Source organism: Pseudorca crassidens, chromosome 15 (genome assembly GCF_039906515.1).
Source record: "Pseudorca crassidens isolate mPseCra1 chromosome 15, mPseCra1.hap1, whole genome shotgun sequence".
Lineage (NCBI taxonomy): Eukaryota > Metazoa > Chordata > Mammalia > Artiodactyla > Delphinidae > Pseudorca > Pseudorca crassidens.
Window position 1 is genome coordinate 1799656 of NC_090310.1, and position 15839 is coordinate 1815494.

Consider the following 15839-nt stretch of genomic DNA (forward strand, 5'->3'; position numbering starts at 1 on the left):
GGGCCCTGCACTGCTGTGCAGCTCCCGCTGGTGAGGGCTGGGTCCCGTCCACGGGCCCTGGCCCGGTGCCCCTCAGGCGAGATGGCTTCTAGACTCCTCACGTGCTCTGGGCACGCTGGCTGCCAACGCCCTGCTTAACGCTGCCCAGACTGATCACAGCCCTCCGGACGGACGCAGCTCAGCTGGCGGGGCAGGGGTGGGGTCGGGACGTCAGGTCTGTGAACAGACTCACGTGACGGAAGGGAAGGAAGCCCAGTCGTTTCTCCAGCGGCACAAGAATATGTGCGGCTGTTAAAGACCGGTTTGGTGTAGCGGTGACGGTGAAGCAGGTGAGGATGATGTCATTTACTGCAGTACAGTTTGTGCCTTAGGGAACGGGTGGCAGGTGACCTTGATGGAAATCCTGGTGCTACTACTGGTTAACCTTGGAGAGACTACTCACCTCTCTGAATCTCAAGGCTATGACCTATATCTCTTGGGGCCCTTGTGGACATCAACTGAGATCAGGCCTGTGAAATGCCCTTAACACCAAAGAATTATGCAAACGGGAAGTTATTGATAATAATACCACCAAAAGACCTATCATAAGGCCAAGTCTCAGGGCGCAGAGGGACTGGAGTTAATCTAGACCCCCCCGGGTGCTGTCCACCGTGGGGGCCGGAGAAGCAGAGCACGGCGGGCTCTAACTGCTGTCCAGGCTCCTCTCACAGCGGGCTCGAGGCCCTCTCCGTGAGCCAGTGCCGCCCAGCTGCTCAGGCACCGGGCCGGGGTTTAAACTCAGCTGTCACTCTACAGCTCCTATTTCCCACGTGACACATCCCAGCACAGGTGTGACTTTCCATCCACGTTACCGAGGGCTTTCCCGCTTAAAGTCAACAGAGAACAGAGGGAAACGCTACCTTCTTCAGCTCAATGATCTCGTCATACATGCCCTCCATCTCTCTGTAGACAGGGGTCCCAGGAACATAACCTGCAGGGAGACACACAACCCTCTGAAAAGACTGTCTGCAAAGTAGAAGGAATTCTTGGCCACACCTTAAGGGAAACCTGGAGGTTAATGAAATTATTCTTTTTTTTTTTTTTTCTTGTGTTAACTTCTTTCCCCAGAAGTAAGGAAACCAAAACCGGCATTGATATAGAAAGAAGAAGCAAGAGAAAACTAAAAGATGTGAACACGGGGCTTAATTATAGTAGAAGGATTAACGGAGGGGGTCAAAAGGAGAAGTGCTGTCTTTAGATTTTAAACAGCAAACAGATAAAAAGACAAACAAAAACAAACGTGGTCATGTCATCACGCAGGTGACAGCACCCAGTCCGATGTCTAACGGTAGGTACAGTGTACACTGCTCTCTGCTTCCATGTGATCCCTAAGGGGTCAGGACTCTGAAACACACCAGCCTGAAACAGCGCTGCCAGCTAGCAGTGCGGCAAGGTGACCATCCCTGGCACCAGGACAAGGTTCCTCTGTGCTTCCCACGGGGCCAGGGCCGACAAGCAAAGCAGTAAAGGAGGGAGGAAGCACGTGGGTAAGATCAGACAGGAAGACGGAAACATGAAAACCAACCGATTCTTTCTGGTGACATCTGGGGTTTTTATTATCCTTGCAGTTCTCATTTCTGAGATTGTTTATACAACAAATTTAAATACAACTCTAAGTTTAGGGAGATAGGCACCACTGAAGCCCGGGACGATGTCTCTGTCCACATCGGGAAAGCTGCTTTCTAGGAGGGCAGGATGGACTTTCAGGGGCCACTGTCCTCAGGACACTCTGACTGAGGGAGCCCCAGATCTCACTGTCAGAGCACACCCACCAATCCCCATGCCCTTCCGCTCTGCTGTTCCTCAGTCGTGGCTGTGTCACCATCAACGTGCTCACCGTGGCTGGCAGAACGCCTGAGATTTGACCTCTGCATTCTTTCCGCTTCGGTCAAATCGTCAGGGGTGCTGCTGGGGGGGGGCTGTTGGTCCATGCACGCTCCAAGGTGAGGTCTGATTTCAGAGCTGGGGTCAGACTTCCTGGTTTCAACGTGCATGGATTTAATATGACAGGTACAAGCAGAGACAACGTAAGGCGCTGCCTCTAATAATCAGTCTTCAGGGTTGAAGAAAGCTTAGGGAGACCAGTGGTGTGTGAGAAACGTCCAGCCACCGGCCCGCAAAATAAACAAAGCCCTGACGTGTGGCGTTTGCCCACTCCCGCGGTGTGCGTATCCCCGGCACACCCAATCTCAAGCTGCTGGTGTGACACGGGACAGCTCACACAACTCCTCAAGCCAGCAGGAGCAGCTCCAACACACGACTTCCCGCAGCGCCCAGACAAGCCAGGACCCAGGCGGCAAACGTCAGGAACCACACCACACGCTGCGTAAAAGCCGTGGGGCGCGATGTCTTTGAGAAGATCAAAAACAGTGCGGCTCCAACGAGTCGTATTAAACGCTCTGTGCCAGGTCACCACCCGAGATTTCTAAGACGCTCCCCTCGAGCAGGAAGGGTTTCTCCCGGGCGACCACGTACCTTGCTTTGAGCTTCCCAGCCACAGCTTCTGGGGGGTTAAGGACATTTGGCTCCCGAGGGGCGCGCTGCCGGCTGTCCTCAGAGACCTCCAGGAGGCCACTTTTCGCGGCTTAGAGTGATAAGGTGACTCTGAAAGGCCAACGTGTGGTTTTAGAGGTGCAAGGTATCAATGCCCACTCAACATACGTGCTTCAGAGAGACAGAAATGGTAAAGCAAAACATTCCCAAGGGCATGACAACCCCAGATGAACACACTCCGACAAAATTAAAACTATAGTTATGACTGGTAGGTATACTTACATTTGTTTTTTACTTTTTATTATAGAGAAATAACGGGACATTTATTTTAAAATATGAATCTAAAATTCTACCAATATTACAGTACTTAATTTCCCATTCAATTTTTTCAGAGGCATATGTATTTTTATATAGCTGCAGTCATAGTGAACACACAATTTTGTATCCTTTATACTTAACACCGTAAATATTTTTTCATGTTGCTGTCAATACCTAGCGTGCAAGTAATAATATTTAGAACTTGATACGTAAAACGGCTAGAAGAAATGAGGAAAAAATTGTATTTTTCCAGGGCATTTTTGATTTTGTCATCAAAACAACGGAAAGGTTTTAAAATTATATTTTAATCTGGAATCTTATGGAGATTATGCAAACTTATGCAAAACCAAGCTATTCATAAAATATGCTTATATTTCTTAAATACCAAAGAAATTTATATCTGTAGAAGGTCCTGGGATTCTAAATCTAATACATTTAATTTTTAAAATTTCTAAGATTTTTCCATGGCTTCAGAATTTATGGAAAATTTCCCATTATTGTTTAGGGTGAAGGAGTAAAGACACATTGGAGTGCTCATTTATGAAGGTAAATTAGTGATTGGAAAAAACCCACAAACGACATTTCCCTCCTAAACGTATGGGATTTATCGATAAGTAGTAAGGATTCCCAAACATGTACGCCTATGGATAGAGCTGCGAAGGAAGAAGGAAAAAGGCAGCAGGCGGTGGAAACCTGTCGGTGTGGAAGGACTGGAAACTGGCCGCCTGCCCCGGCCTCCTCAGAGCGCTGTGAAGCCCGAAAATCTCAGAGCGCGGGTAGCTGCAAACCCACGTGGCCCCGGACTGGGCAGTGAAGAGAACCACTCATGAAGTGAACAGGACAGGCATGACTCCTTCTGTCACGGCCCGGAAATCAGACAGGCGCACACCTCTTAAGGGAGTGTTAGGAGGGCGGGCTGGGGGTGTCCCAGGGAGGGGACACAGAGCGTCCTGTCGCAGTGTCCATGTTGGATGAGCAAGGTGCCTGGGGTCAGCGCTGCTGCGGGGACAGGCGTCAGGCATGGCCGGGGGAGAGCACGCTGGGGGGCGGGCAGGGGCAGGGCCACTGAGTGACAGCACACCTCTCAGGGGGTTTTAATGCTTTGGGGGTTCTGGCCATCCTAAATTACGTGAAACACAATTCTGACATTTACAGAAATCGAGATAAGAGTAATTTGAATACTAGCATTTTCAACACTTGAAATGCTTGACTTCCAGCAAGAATAATGAGAGATGTCTGACATTTACCTTAGGTACTTTCTAGACAAGAAGGACTGAAACAAAATGGGCTGAAAAGAGAAGGTTTAAAACACAAACACCCATACTTTCACTTTATATCAATGCTCAATTTCCTCCACGGAAGGAGAGCCGGGACCTCCGAACTCCAGATTGCCAGATGCTTCTTTCTAACACTCGTATTTGTTTGTGATATGAAACATACTTTCTTCTCTTTGCAGGAATCTATCTTTCTGATTATGTGGTTCCTGGGCTAATATGAAAGTTCACGTGTATTCTCTGAGTGTGTCATATATAAGACAGTATGTTTCAAATACTTATGTGTATAAGAAACGTAAGCCTACGCATATGGTACACACACGTAGATAATAAGTCAGGCAAGGCCGCAGGCTTGTGCGCAGCAGAAGGAAGCCAATCTAGGATTTGGTTCGTCACAAAGGCCTCGGGAAACATAAAATTCAGCAAAGCACCCAGATGAACAGCTTTGTGTCTCGAGGAATAAATCCTGCGTTGTCTTCCCTTTGGCAGCGCTGGGAAGCGCGTGGCGACTTGAGAAAGAACGTGAAAGGCCGGAAGCACTGTGTGTGGGAGGGAGGAGGGGGGCTCAATGGGACAGTGACAGCTCGGGACCTCAGCCCTCGCGGGCCCTGCCTCAGTGGCCCTAAGGGTTCAGAGAAGAAGGCGGTCCTGATCTTCCTCGCAGGACGCTGGGGAAGGAGGGCTTCCAACCACCATTTTCTGAGTTAAACTGTGGAAACTTGAGGGACAGGGGCCTGGTCATACTTACTTGGTGATGTAGGGGGAGGTCTGTGGAAACTTTTCCTTTTCGCTTTCTGAAAGGAAGAAGAAACGACGGAAAGCGGGTTGAGCCTTCTCGAGCAGCCCAACGGTCCCAACCAGGAAGCACCGGGGTGTTCAGGATGGGCGGGGGCGGCAGATTAACTGGCCGAAGCAGAGTGCACGCAAAGGAGGGCACAGGGCACAGGGAGGCGCCCCCAGACGCAGGAGCAGCAGCCCGGCCTGCGTCCAGCAGAGACGGAGGTGTCCCGCCTCAAATCCGCCCTGAAGGTACCACCAGCCGTCCCCACGCCCCCCTGGAGCACGGGGGTGTGACTGTCCGCAGGCGGGACTCAGCAAGATGAAACCTGAGAGTGAGGCAGAGGGGAAGGTGCAGTAGGAGTGGCCCGCCTGGAGCCCGGGGGCCCCTTCCATGCCTTCCTCCCCAATCTGCTTCACGCTGGACACAGAACCCCACTTACTTCCCTGCCAGCGGGAACACTGAAGTGCTCCGTGCAGGCTGACTTTCCCCCAGGAGATTGGTCCCGATCCCTCCTCCTCCCGGGAGCATCTTGGGCCCGTGCCCTCAGTGGCGTGGAGGGAACACTCTTAGCTCTGCGGAGGTCCTGCGCCTCAGACAACAGGCCCAGGATGCCACCCCTGGAGTCCCCAGAGCTGCGGTGGGACGTGCTGGGGCCGCCTTCCCCCAGGGCTCCGTGCTGTGGTTAGGCTAGAATTTGTCTGCTGGGAGGCGAGCACCTGCCAAGGTCTCCTTTCTCACACCTCAGCCTCCGACTGCATCACGGAGCTCTGCTCCCGTCCCCCCCCCCCCTGCCATTACGTGTCAGGACTGGGGGGCTGGGGTTGGGGGGAGCGCAGGCCAAAACCAGGTGCAGGATGGGAACTTGTCATCAGCCTCAAAAGTACTCGGCTCACGACTAACTTCTGGGTAAAAGTTTTAAAATTATCATCTAAGTTATTCAAATCCACCTGAGGGCCTGGAGCTTTTCAAACTCGGAGCAGCATGTGGAATTTGTGATGGGGCGCTAAACACAGCACTGGGGACGCCGCGTGTGAGCACCGCAGCCACCCCCCCCCCCCCCCCCCCCCGCACTCACCGTCTCTGAGTCAGAGTCGAAGGTTATTGCAGACAGGCTGTCATCTCCCTGGAGGAAGAGATGCGAACAGCGAAAGCTTCAGGCGCCAGCTTGGCTCCACAGTCACCCTGACAGAGTGGGAGCGGCCGCAGAGCCCCCATCTAACTCAGAGCATCCGTCCACGGCAGGAGCAGCCAGTCTGTCCCGTCGCATCCGAAGGAACAGGTGGGGACACAGAACAAAACTCTGCTGGCCCCACCCCTCTAGGTGGTCACAAACCACCGAGGTGGGATGGGGGCGTGGGAGGGAGGGAGACGCAAGAGGGAAGAGATATGGGAACGTATGTATATGTATAACTGATTCACTTTGTTATAAAGCAGAAACTAACATACCATTGTAAAGCAATTATACTCCAATAAAGATGTTTAAAAAAAACAAAAAAACACAAAACTCTGCTGGCAGGGCTGCTCCAGGCCTGTCAGTCTAGCGACACCATCTCCACAGAATTGACAAACACTTCTTTTCTTTTTAATTTAATTGAAGTATAGTTGGTTTACAATACTGTGTTAGTTTCAGCTGTACAGCAGTGATTCAGTTACCTATGTACATATTTCAGATTCTTTTCATTATAGGCTATTACAAGATATTGAATATAGTTCCCTGAGCTACACAGTAAATCCTTGTTGTTTATCTATTTTATATACAGTAGCGTGTATCTGTTAATCCCATACTCCTAATTTATCCCTCCCCCAACGAACGGTTCTTGATAAAAGTATTTCATCTTTGTATCAAAGCACAAGGAACCTGTGACTACATCCTGGTGAGAACAAATCAGTCATTCACGTATCCATCAGTACACAAGTTATTTGGGCGTATGGAGGTTCCTACCTTCTGATTCCAGTGATCTGCCCTGGCCCAGGGAGTGAAATAAAATCTGTACTAACATCAACACTGGCATGTCAAGGAGAAAAGGGAACTTTCCCAAGAGAATGATGTGTCTGTGTTAACACACTTACTCAGGTTTAAACCCTACAAGGAGAGAAAGCAGAACAATTTCTAAAATCCCTCCACCGTCCTGTACAGTTGACCTAAAACGCTGATACTGAAGTTAGGACTGAATGCGCCCGTTATGAACCAATAATGCCATATCTGGGTGGCGGCGTAACTACGTTTCAGCGAGCTGTCTGGAGCGTAGCTGGGTCCATGCAGTGCTGTAGCGGGACTGGACTGCATTCTGGAAAGCACGTGTATCGTCTACCAGGTTAACTATCAGTACATTAGCAACAATTCTGCTGGCCGCTTGAACTTTTACTAAAAACGTGGGGCCGCACAATCACACAGACAGGGGGCAGCTGTCACAGGGGGCACCCTTCCGGTGCGCACCTCTTAAACAAGGAGAGTCCAGCGTAAGGGTGCGGAGGGACTGGATTCGGGGGACGAGGGGAAGGTAGTGCGTTCCAAACAAACAGAATCTTTAAAAAATCAGCCACTGGATTACTTTTTTGATGTCATTAAACAGGTGACATTTTAAGGTATAAATAGCAAACGATAGTTGTAAAGTTTTCATTGAACCAAGTATATGGAAATGATGTGCAAAATTGAGGCAGGGAAGGGAGGGAACTGGTATACACACGATGTAGGAGATCAGGAAAGCCAGTCAAAGGCTCTGTCTTCGTCCCCTGGCATCACAAAGGGCAGCCCGCCAACCGTGAAGGTGAGCTGTTAACAACTGCATAGAAAAGTAGCAAGACTTTCTTTTGTGATTACTTGTCACTATTCTTTGTTCTGAACAAAGTCTTGAAAACTTTTTAAGGACCTGCAGTTTCTACGAGGGAATGAGGTTACGTGTGTGGTGAACACAGCGAAGTGGTCTCTGTGTTCATAGGTGGGCTCACCCACACCATCGCTTCCCCCCCAGTCAGTCCCCCTCAAACTCTGCCACCCTCCATCCTGCCAGTCAGAAGGAACTAAACAAGCAAAATATAAGTATCTGAAATCATAGAACAGCCCAAGATCCACCCCTCAGTCAGCAGCATGAAAGAGACCATACACGGTATTAAAAAAAACAAAAGCGCACGTTAACGGCCGAGTCATTCTTCCTTCTCCAAGTACGATCTGAGCTGCCACGCATTCCTACACGAGATATCGCATCCATGCACCGTGAGTCAGGAATCGCAGGGCGGTGATGGTGGCCATGCCCCTCACCCCTCTGCATCGCAGCTTCCTCATCGACAGGGAGGACACGTTCTCCTACCAGGATTTTTAAAGCATTAAATATATACTAACTAAACCACTGGGGAAAAAAGACAGAATGTCCAGAAAGAGATGCAGGAACATACGGGGACTTAGTATATGGTAAAAGCAGGGAAGGACTGCATTCATCCAGGAGGCATCGTCCAGAGCGTGGAAGGCCCCCTCCTCAACAAACAACCCTTTAACAGAAGAAGCCACGAAACAATCTTTTGCAGTTTCTGGAAACTGACAAAAGCACACAGCTGTGGAGAAAAATTGATTCAAAAAAATCTACTAAGTCCAGGGAAGAATGTCGAGAGTCAGAGGCACCCCTCAGCTCCCCGTCTCCATCTGATAGAAAGGATTCCAGAGAGCTCTCCTCCAGGCGGGTGCAGTCAACACAACAGGGGTGGTGGTGGATCCCCTGCCCCCAGCTCCCAGAAGTAGGGTGTAAGCTCTACCCCAGAGGCGGCAGGCGAAGACTTCCCCTGTGCTGGTAGGGCACAGGGTCCACGCAGGGAGGGCAGGCCCAGAAAAAGTGTCACTCCGGGGAAACACTGCGCTGTCCCTGCTGTGCAGTGGCCCAGAGGTCCTCCCCAAAGGGAGAGGCAGGACGACGGCTGTGCCGAGGGGACTGACTGTATTTGCACCAGAGAGTGGAGAATTGCACGCCTCCCTGATTCCATTGCCAAGTTGCAGACAAAGTGGGGAGCGATCCCGAGGCCCCCAGCTCCGCGGTCACGCGGCAGAGAGCTCACTGGCAGAGCAACCGGAAGGTGAAGAGCCCAGAGCGCCCTCCTGAGGTCGCGGTCAGCCCCGAGGCTCAGGGAGGCCGCTGGCAAGCCCTGGAGTGCTCTGTCAGAGCAGGCTTGGGCCAACGCAGACACAGTCCCCACGCTGCACCCACGTCAACCCAAGGGCGCGAGCCCTGGTGGTGCTGGGGCTTTGGCGCAGCTGCTGACCAAACCCTGGCTGAATGATAAACTACCCTGACCCAAGAGCAGACCCCAGGAAGCCAGGCTTCAAAGTACAATGACAGGCATCCCCGGAAGTCCAGAGAGCCACACGCATGTCCAAGGTCGCCCTCTCAGGAGAGATGGGAGAGGGAAAACCCATATGCACTAGTTCCCCGTTGTGCGTGGGCAAAGATGTAAACCCCTGAACTGTGACAGCAGCCTACACACACACACACACACACACACACACACACACACACACACACACACACACCGCTCAATGGTCAAGGGCGAAAATCTGACTGGCCCAGGGGGTGAAACACAACCTCTGACCAACAAGTGGCTTCTGCTGACCCAAGGGTAACCCCTAGGTAGTTGGGCTAAAAGATTTAAACAAGAAAAAATCTGAGCAGGGAAACAGAGGCTGCACGGTGCGGGGAAATCGACTTCACACGTTAGCTCGGCCAAGTCACTCAGCACAGAAACGAACGACTGAGCAAACCACATCAACCCCGTGGGGAGGAGCTGCTGTAATACGTTATCTAAATGTCTAGTTTTCAACAAAAAACGACGAGACACACAGGGAAACAGGAAAGTGTGACCAATATACAGGGGGAAAGAGCAGGCAATAGAAACTACTTTTGAAGGGCCCAGATGCTGGACCTGGTGGACAAAGGCTTCTAGAGCAGGCAGAGCCGTAGAGCAGGAACAGAGAATCTTCCAAGTAGTAAACGCCCTGCCCTGTAAATGCTCTTATCATCTTGCTCTAGCAACTGTGAGCCCTTTTAGAAGCGTTGGCCCTTAAATCACCAGGGACCACGCCCAGCCTCCACTTCACCCCTGTGGCTCTGCCCTGGCCAGCGGGGCCTGCTCACGGCCACGGCACAGTGGGCTCCCTGGCACCGCGGCAAGTGCTCTGTGAGGTTCACGAGCAAGCCCAGAGGCGGCTGTGTTCCAAGGGACTCGGGGGATTGGACAGACTGGACAGTGCCTGTTCACAGGAGGTTCTTGTCTGGTTGAGAACAGACGTAAGCTCAGCAGAGAAATTGCCAGTTAGCCTGGGCCAAGGGCGGCGAGTCTCCTAAACGCCCGGAGACCCCTGCCCCAGCCTCTTCCACAGACTGGGTTCCTGGAGACCAAGGCACTGGGGCTCAGCTTGTCTTTGTCTCCTCAGAGGCCGGCATGTATAAGGGGCTTAACAAACGCTTCTATGTGCAAGAACGTTTACAGCAGCATTGCTTCTAACAGCACAAACATGAAAACATGAGAGTAAAAGTGAGCTTCCCTGGTGGGGCAGTGGTTAAGAATCTGCCTACCAATGCACAGGACACGGGTTCGAGCCCTGGTCCAGGAAGATCCCACATGCCACGGAGCAACGAAGCCTGTGCGCCTAAACTACGAAGCCTGTGTCTAGAGCCTGAGCTCAGCAACAAGAAAAGCCACCGGAATGACAAGCCCTCGCACCGCAAGGAAGAGTAGCCCCTGCTCGCCGCAACTAGAGAAAGCCCGCGTGCAGCAATGAAGACCCAATGCAGCCAAAAATAAATGTAAATAAAATAAATAAATTTAAAAAAAGAGTAAAAGCAAGGAAATGGAGAGTTAAAATAGGGCTATCCTATTAGGTTAGCATTTTATTTTTTAAAAATATTATCTTTCCATTTTTGCATGAGTAATAATTGTCGAGAATATTTATTTATTTATTTACTTAGGCCACGCCACACGGCAGGCGAGATCTTAGTTACCCCACCAGGGATCAAATCCGTGCCGCCTGCAGTGGAAGCACGGAGTCTTAACCACTGGGCCGCCAGGGAATTCCCACGTTAGAGTTTAAAAAAAAATTTTTTTTTTAATTGAAGTATAGTTGATTTACAGCATTGTGTTAGTTTCAGGTGTACAATAAACTGATTCAGTTATATCAGACATATATTTTTTCAAATTCTTTTCCATTATAGGTTATTACAAGATATTGAATATAGTTCCCTGTGCAATATGGTAACTCCTTGCTGTTTACATGCCACATATAAGTGAGATGATACAGTATTTGTCTTTGATGTATTTCTTTTTTTAAAAAATTGAAGTAGAGTTGATTTCCAATGTTGTGTTAGTTTCAGGTGTACAGCAAAGTGATTCAGTTATATGTATATATATATAAAGTTAGAATTTTAAAAATCATGTTTTTGAAAATGTGTGGCTATGGGAAGATGCTAGGAATAAATAAAGCGGCAAAGGTTACAAAACAATATAAAAATGATCTCAAGTTTTAAAAAGCACGTGAAAAAAAAAGATGCACTGAAAAAAGGTCGGAAGGAAATACACCAAACATTAACTGTGGTTTTCTGTAGGCAGTTAGATTATGGGTAATTGATTTTCTCTACTGGGCATGAATAACATTTATAATAACAATATGAGAAGTTGAAGGAGCAGTAACTGAGGCCACTGTAGACGGGCAGGCCTTTCAAATGAGGCAGGACTTGGTGCCTTGAGGGACAAGTAGGAAACTTTCAGCAGCTCCAGTGGCAGCAGCACTGAGCCCCTGCTTGGGGTCAGCTCTGTACAGCCATGCTGGGTACTGCCATCTCTGGGAGAAGGAAGCAAAGTGAGTCAGGTTCCCTTTGTCTGGAGCCCTCCAAAGGCTTCCCACTGTGGCCCGAATAAATTCAAACTCCGTGCATGGCCTGCAAGGCTCTCCATGGTCAGGCCCGTGGCTCCCTTCCATCCACACCCATGCCCTTGAGGAGATCCCAGCAAGCTTTCTTTCAGGCTCTGGAACCACTGCACTTTCCCACCCCAGGACCTTTGCACCTGCTGGTCCCACTGGTCTCTGATCTTTACCAGAATGCCTCCTTCTCGTCAGTGACATCAGGACACTCCAACTTCTCAGAGTGGCTGTTCCTGGCACCCAGTCTAAAGCAGCTTCCCCAATCCACCTCCGTCACATGGGCTGTTTTATTTTCTGCAGCGCACTTTCCACTTTCTGACTTGATGGACATGATCTGTTTTTTTACCTTGTTCTCCCCCACCCCACCCCACGCCACTGGAATGCAGTTTATTCATCCACAATAATGTCTCCAGCAGATGGCTGGCGCGGCAGAAACACTAGGTAAACCAAGTCCCCCGCCCTGGAGACACGGGGTGGGCGGACACTTACGCAGTAAGCTCTGTCACCCGGCGGGCCGCGGTCGCTGGCTCGGCACAGGCCCGGCTTCGCAGGCGCCGAGCAGCGAGGGCGCAGTGTCCGGGAGGGCTTTCCGGAAGCGACGGCCAGTGCAAGGACGAGCGGGGAACTAGAGGTGGCTGGAGGCTGGGCGAGGGGCAGCGACGCCCGGCCAGCCGCACGCGGGCGGGGGCTGGAGGCCCGCTCTTATGCGGTAACAACAATGGCAGCTGTCACCGGCGGTCGCCGGCCCTGCGCCCCCTTCCTCCAGCCCGCGCCTCGGCGAGGGGAGGCAGCCAGGGGGCCTCCCCGCCCTCCGCGCTTACCATCTCCGAGGCCGGCTCCCCGGTGCTCAGGGACATGGCGGCGGCGCTGCCCGATCGCCCCTAGGCGCTGCGAGTACGGCCGTCCGGTTCTGGGGCTCCGCCGACCGCCAGCCTCGGGGCCTGCCCGCGCGCCCGCCGCGACCCCGCTGCCATGGCAACCGCGCGGGCCCCCGAGCCCCGGATGTGGCCGGCGCCCCGCGAGGCGGGCCGACAGTAAGCGTACTCGGGGAGCCCCGGCGGGTCGACAGGCTGCGCGCCCAGAGTGTGGGGCGGAGAGCGGGGCGGAGCTGGAACAGTCCAGCCGCCGCCGAGGCTGCAATGTGAACCTGTGCACTAGTCACCAGAGCCGGATATTAATATTTATTAGGTTAACGATGAAAGGGACAAGGGGCTTCTGCGGTGTCCACAGTCTGCCAGCTCTGAACGCCTGGCATTCGGAAAACCATCTTCCTGATCTCGGTACCTTAGGCTCAAGGGTTCTGATGTAGCCACAGGACAATAAAAAATAAGAGTTTGCACTCACTGTATGTATTCAGTGTGCATCATGAAGATCTTTAGGCGAGTTGGGCTGCAAAGTTTATTTAAATTATTAGCAAGTATAACTTGCCCTTTCTTTTCATACAGACCTCCAAGGGCATCTACTCTGTCCCCCTGCCCTGCTTTATTTTTCCAGCCCCCTGGCCTTTATGATCTACAGGAACTTCCCATGTCTAGCATGTAAGCTCTCTGGGGCAGGGTTGTGTTTTGTTCACGGCTGTATCTCTCTCCTTTGGAACAGGGTCTGTTCCAATAGGTATTTGGTGCCCGGCAAGTCATAACTTCTCTGTGCCTGTGTCCTCAAATAGAAATTGGAGAAAAGCGTTGTGGTGAGGATCAAATGAGTCAGTATCTCTAAACTGCTTAGTGCAGTTGCCGGTTCCAGAGTGAGCGCAGTGTGACAGTGTTAGTACACCGTTATGAGGTGAACAAATGAATGAGTCTCCACACAGGGTAGCGTGGTGTAGCAGGAGGAATGCCTGGCAGGTTATTACTGTTCGAATTCTAACACCACCAATTATTATGAGTCCATGACCCTCGTTTCTTCGGTCTCCTCATCTGTACAACAAAGGGGGTGAGCCACACGGTGGTCGGACGCTGTCTCCCCACAAGCTGGTTAGTGCTCAGGAGCTCAGGTTTAGTAGTTTCACCATCGTCTCCTTGTCTGCAAAGTAGAAACAGTTTCAGGGCTTTTGTGGGCACTAAAGGAGAAAACAGCTAAAATTCAGCATGGTGCCTGGCACATGGTGAGCACCTCAAAAAAACAAGCTACCAGGTAACGCTTTGCCGCTGGTCCAATTACTTGAGTGGTATTTTAAATGGCAAAATTTTATTTGTTCTGAAATTATCCCCTTCACTCATTGGCGCTCCTCTGCTCTGTGAAGCCCTGTTTCCGGAGTGGTGTCAGGTACAGTCTGTACCCCAAGTTCTGGTTCCCTATTTACACCTTCCCTGATGGATCCTAAAAGAAACCACATGCTCTCCTCTGAGCTGCCACCAGAGTTGTGTATAAAAGGTGAATCGTACCAGGCCTCTCACCTTCTTAACTTCCATCTGCTTCCTCGGGGTATTGTTCACGTGGCAGACAAGTGCTTTCAGGATCTAACCTACCTATGCGCCAGTATCTCTTGCTCCTCTCCTGGGGCTCCGCAAATCCCCTGCCCTTCCTGCATCTGTTGTTTCACTTACTTTCTCTTAGTTATAGACGGTTTCAGAATTTCCATGCTTCCACTTACAGTGTTTTGACTTTACAGTGCTGCAAAAGCAATACATATTCAGTAGAAACCGTACTTCAAATTTGGAATTTTGATCTTCTCCCATGCTGTCGATATGCGGTAGGTAGGATCCTTTCTCATGACGCTGGGCTGCGGCGGCGAGCCGCAGCTCCCAGACAACCACGCAATCACAAGGGTAAAAAACCATCCACTTACAGCCATTCTGTACCCAGACAACCATCCTGTTTTTCACTTTCAGTACAGTATTCCATCAATTACATGACATATTCAACGGTTTATTATAAAATAGGCTTTGAGTTAGATGATTTTGCCCAACTGTAGGCTAATGGAATTGTACTGAGCAAGTTTTAGGTAGGTTACGCTAAGCTATGATGTTGGGTGGCTTAGGGGCATTAAATGCATTTTGGACTTACAAACGGGATGAAACCCCATTCCGAGCAGAGGAAGATCTGTCTACTACGCAGCTGGCGCTTTGCTTCGCTTGCCCGCCCAGACACGTGGCCCTTTGGCCGGCGAGGCCACGCCCCTTCACACATAGCCACGCCCCTTCCGCCGAAAGCCCTGCCTTCCGGGCGCAAAGCTTGCCGGATCCTCGAGCACGTACCTGTGAGCGTCCTGCTGGGGGTGGGTGAGTGGATTCGTTCGGCGGCGGCCTGTCCTTCTCAGCCTGAGCTCGTTCCCCGAGCCTGGGCCCTCTGGGCTCTCGGAGTCACCTCCAGGGCGATTTCACGGTTCCCCACGCCCGCCGTTCCCGTCCTCGCCCCCTCCAAGCCCGGCAGGTCGCATGGTACGGGGCGGGGCCTGCAGCGGTGACGGACGTGAAGCGGGTGAGGCGCGCGCCAGGGAAGGGGTCGCGGTCGCTGTGGCGGGCCCCGCGGGGTCGGGGTTCGGGGCCGGAGAGCAGCCTGGGGGCCGCGTGCGTGGCCCGGGCTGGGCCCCGGCACCACCGCGGCCGCCGGCCTGGCGTCCTCAGCGGGGTCCACAGGGAGGGCGCCTTGCGCAAGGCCTTAGCCTGGCCAGGGATGGACAGACAGACGCCCCAGCCCAGGCAGGCCTGCTCCTGACCCGGCACACAGAGTCACTGGCCACCCCACCCCCCTGCAAGAGCCCTACCTGAGCACAGGACCGACGGGCTCCCTGGACCCTTCCCAGGCCGGACACGCAGGTCCAGTTGCCGCCGCGGGAGGAACCGGCAGTGGTTCCCGCCCCCGCGCCCCGCACACTGCTGCTGCAGGGTTTTCACACTGACCCTGGGAGGGACAGACACACACCGCCAGTCTGGACTGAGCCACTTACAACTCGTCCTGAGCCGCTCTGCCTCCTGCACGTGGCCGGCCCCAGAGCGCGCACACGCCCTCCCTCTGGCCCGCCCGCAGCCTCGCTCGGCTTCGTGCTCCCTTCGTTCTCCCCTCCCACCAGGGTCCCAGGCTGGCCGACTTT

At 52.1% G+C, this 15839-nt stretch overlaps 1 protein-coding gene and 2 long non-coding RNA genes across 10 annotated transcripts in view; all 3 read right to left on the reverse strand.

Moving 5' to 3' along the window:
* Positions 1 to 12879, reverse strand: part of IQCE (IQ motif containing E) — a 51260-nt gene extending 38381 nt beyond the window's left edge. For 5 of the 8 annotated variants that reach the window (XR_010934715.1, XR_010934714.1, XM_067705371.1 and 2 more), the window contains exons 1-5: positions 12628 to 12878; positions 5981 to 6028; positions 4873 to 4918; positions 2515 to 2643; positions 900 to 970 (exon numbers count right to left, since the gene is read on the reverse strand). Coding sequence is in view for 6 of the 8 variants with exons in the window: in XM_067705371.1 (XP_067561472.1) it covers positions 900 to 970; positions 2515 to 2643; positions 4873 to 4918; positions 5981 to 6028; positions 12628 to 12663 (330 nt within the window). In the remaining 2 variants the exon portion in view is untranslated. Of the gene's footprint in view, positions 1 to 899; positions 971 to 2514; positions 2644 to 4872; positions 4919 to 5980; positions 6029 to 12627 lie in introns of all 8 variants that reach the window. The other 3 variants (XM_067705368.1, XM_067705369.1, XM_067705372.1) reach the window with 3 other exon arrangements.
* Positions 6313 to 12621, reverse strand: LOC137206599 (uncharacterized). Its single transcript, XR_010934722.1, has 2 exons — positions 12296 to 12621; positions 6313 to 11725 (listed from the first exon to the last, which is right to left on the reverse strand). It is a non-coding gene; the product is annotated as an uncharacterized lncRNA (long non-coding RNA).
* Positions 12880 to 13834: 955 nt separating the features above from the next.
* Positions 13835 to 15819, reverse strand: LOC137206598 (uncharacterized). Its single transcript, XR_010934721.1, has 3 exons — positions 15513 to 15819; positions 15004 to 15200; positions 13835 to 14419 (listed from the first exon to the last, which is right to left on the reverse strand). It is a non-coding gene; the product is annotated as an uncharacterized lncRNA (long non-coding RNA).
* Between the last annotated feature and the right edge of the window lie 20 nt (positions 15820 to 15839).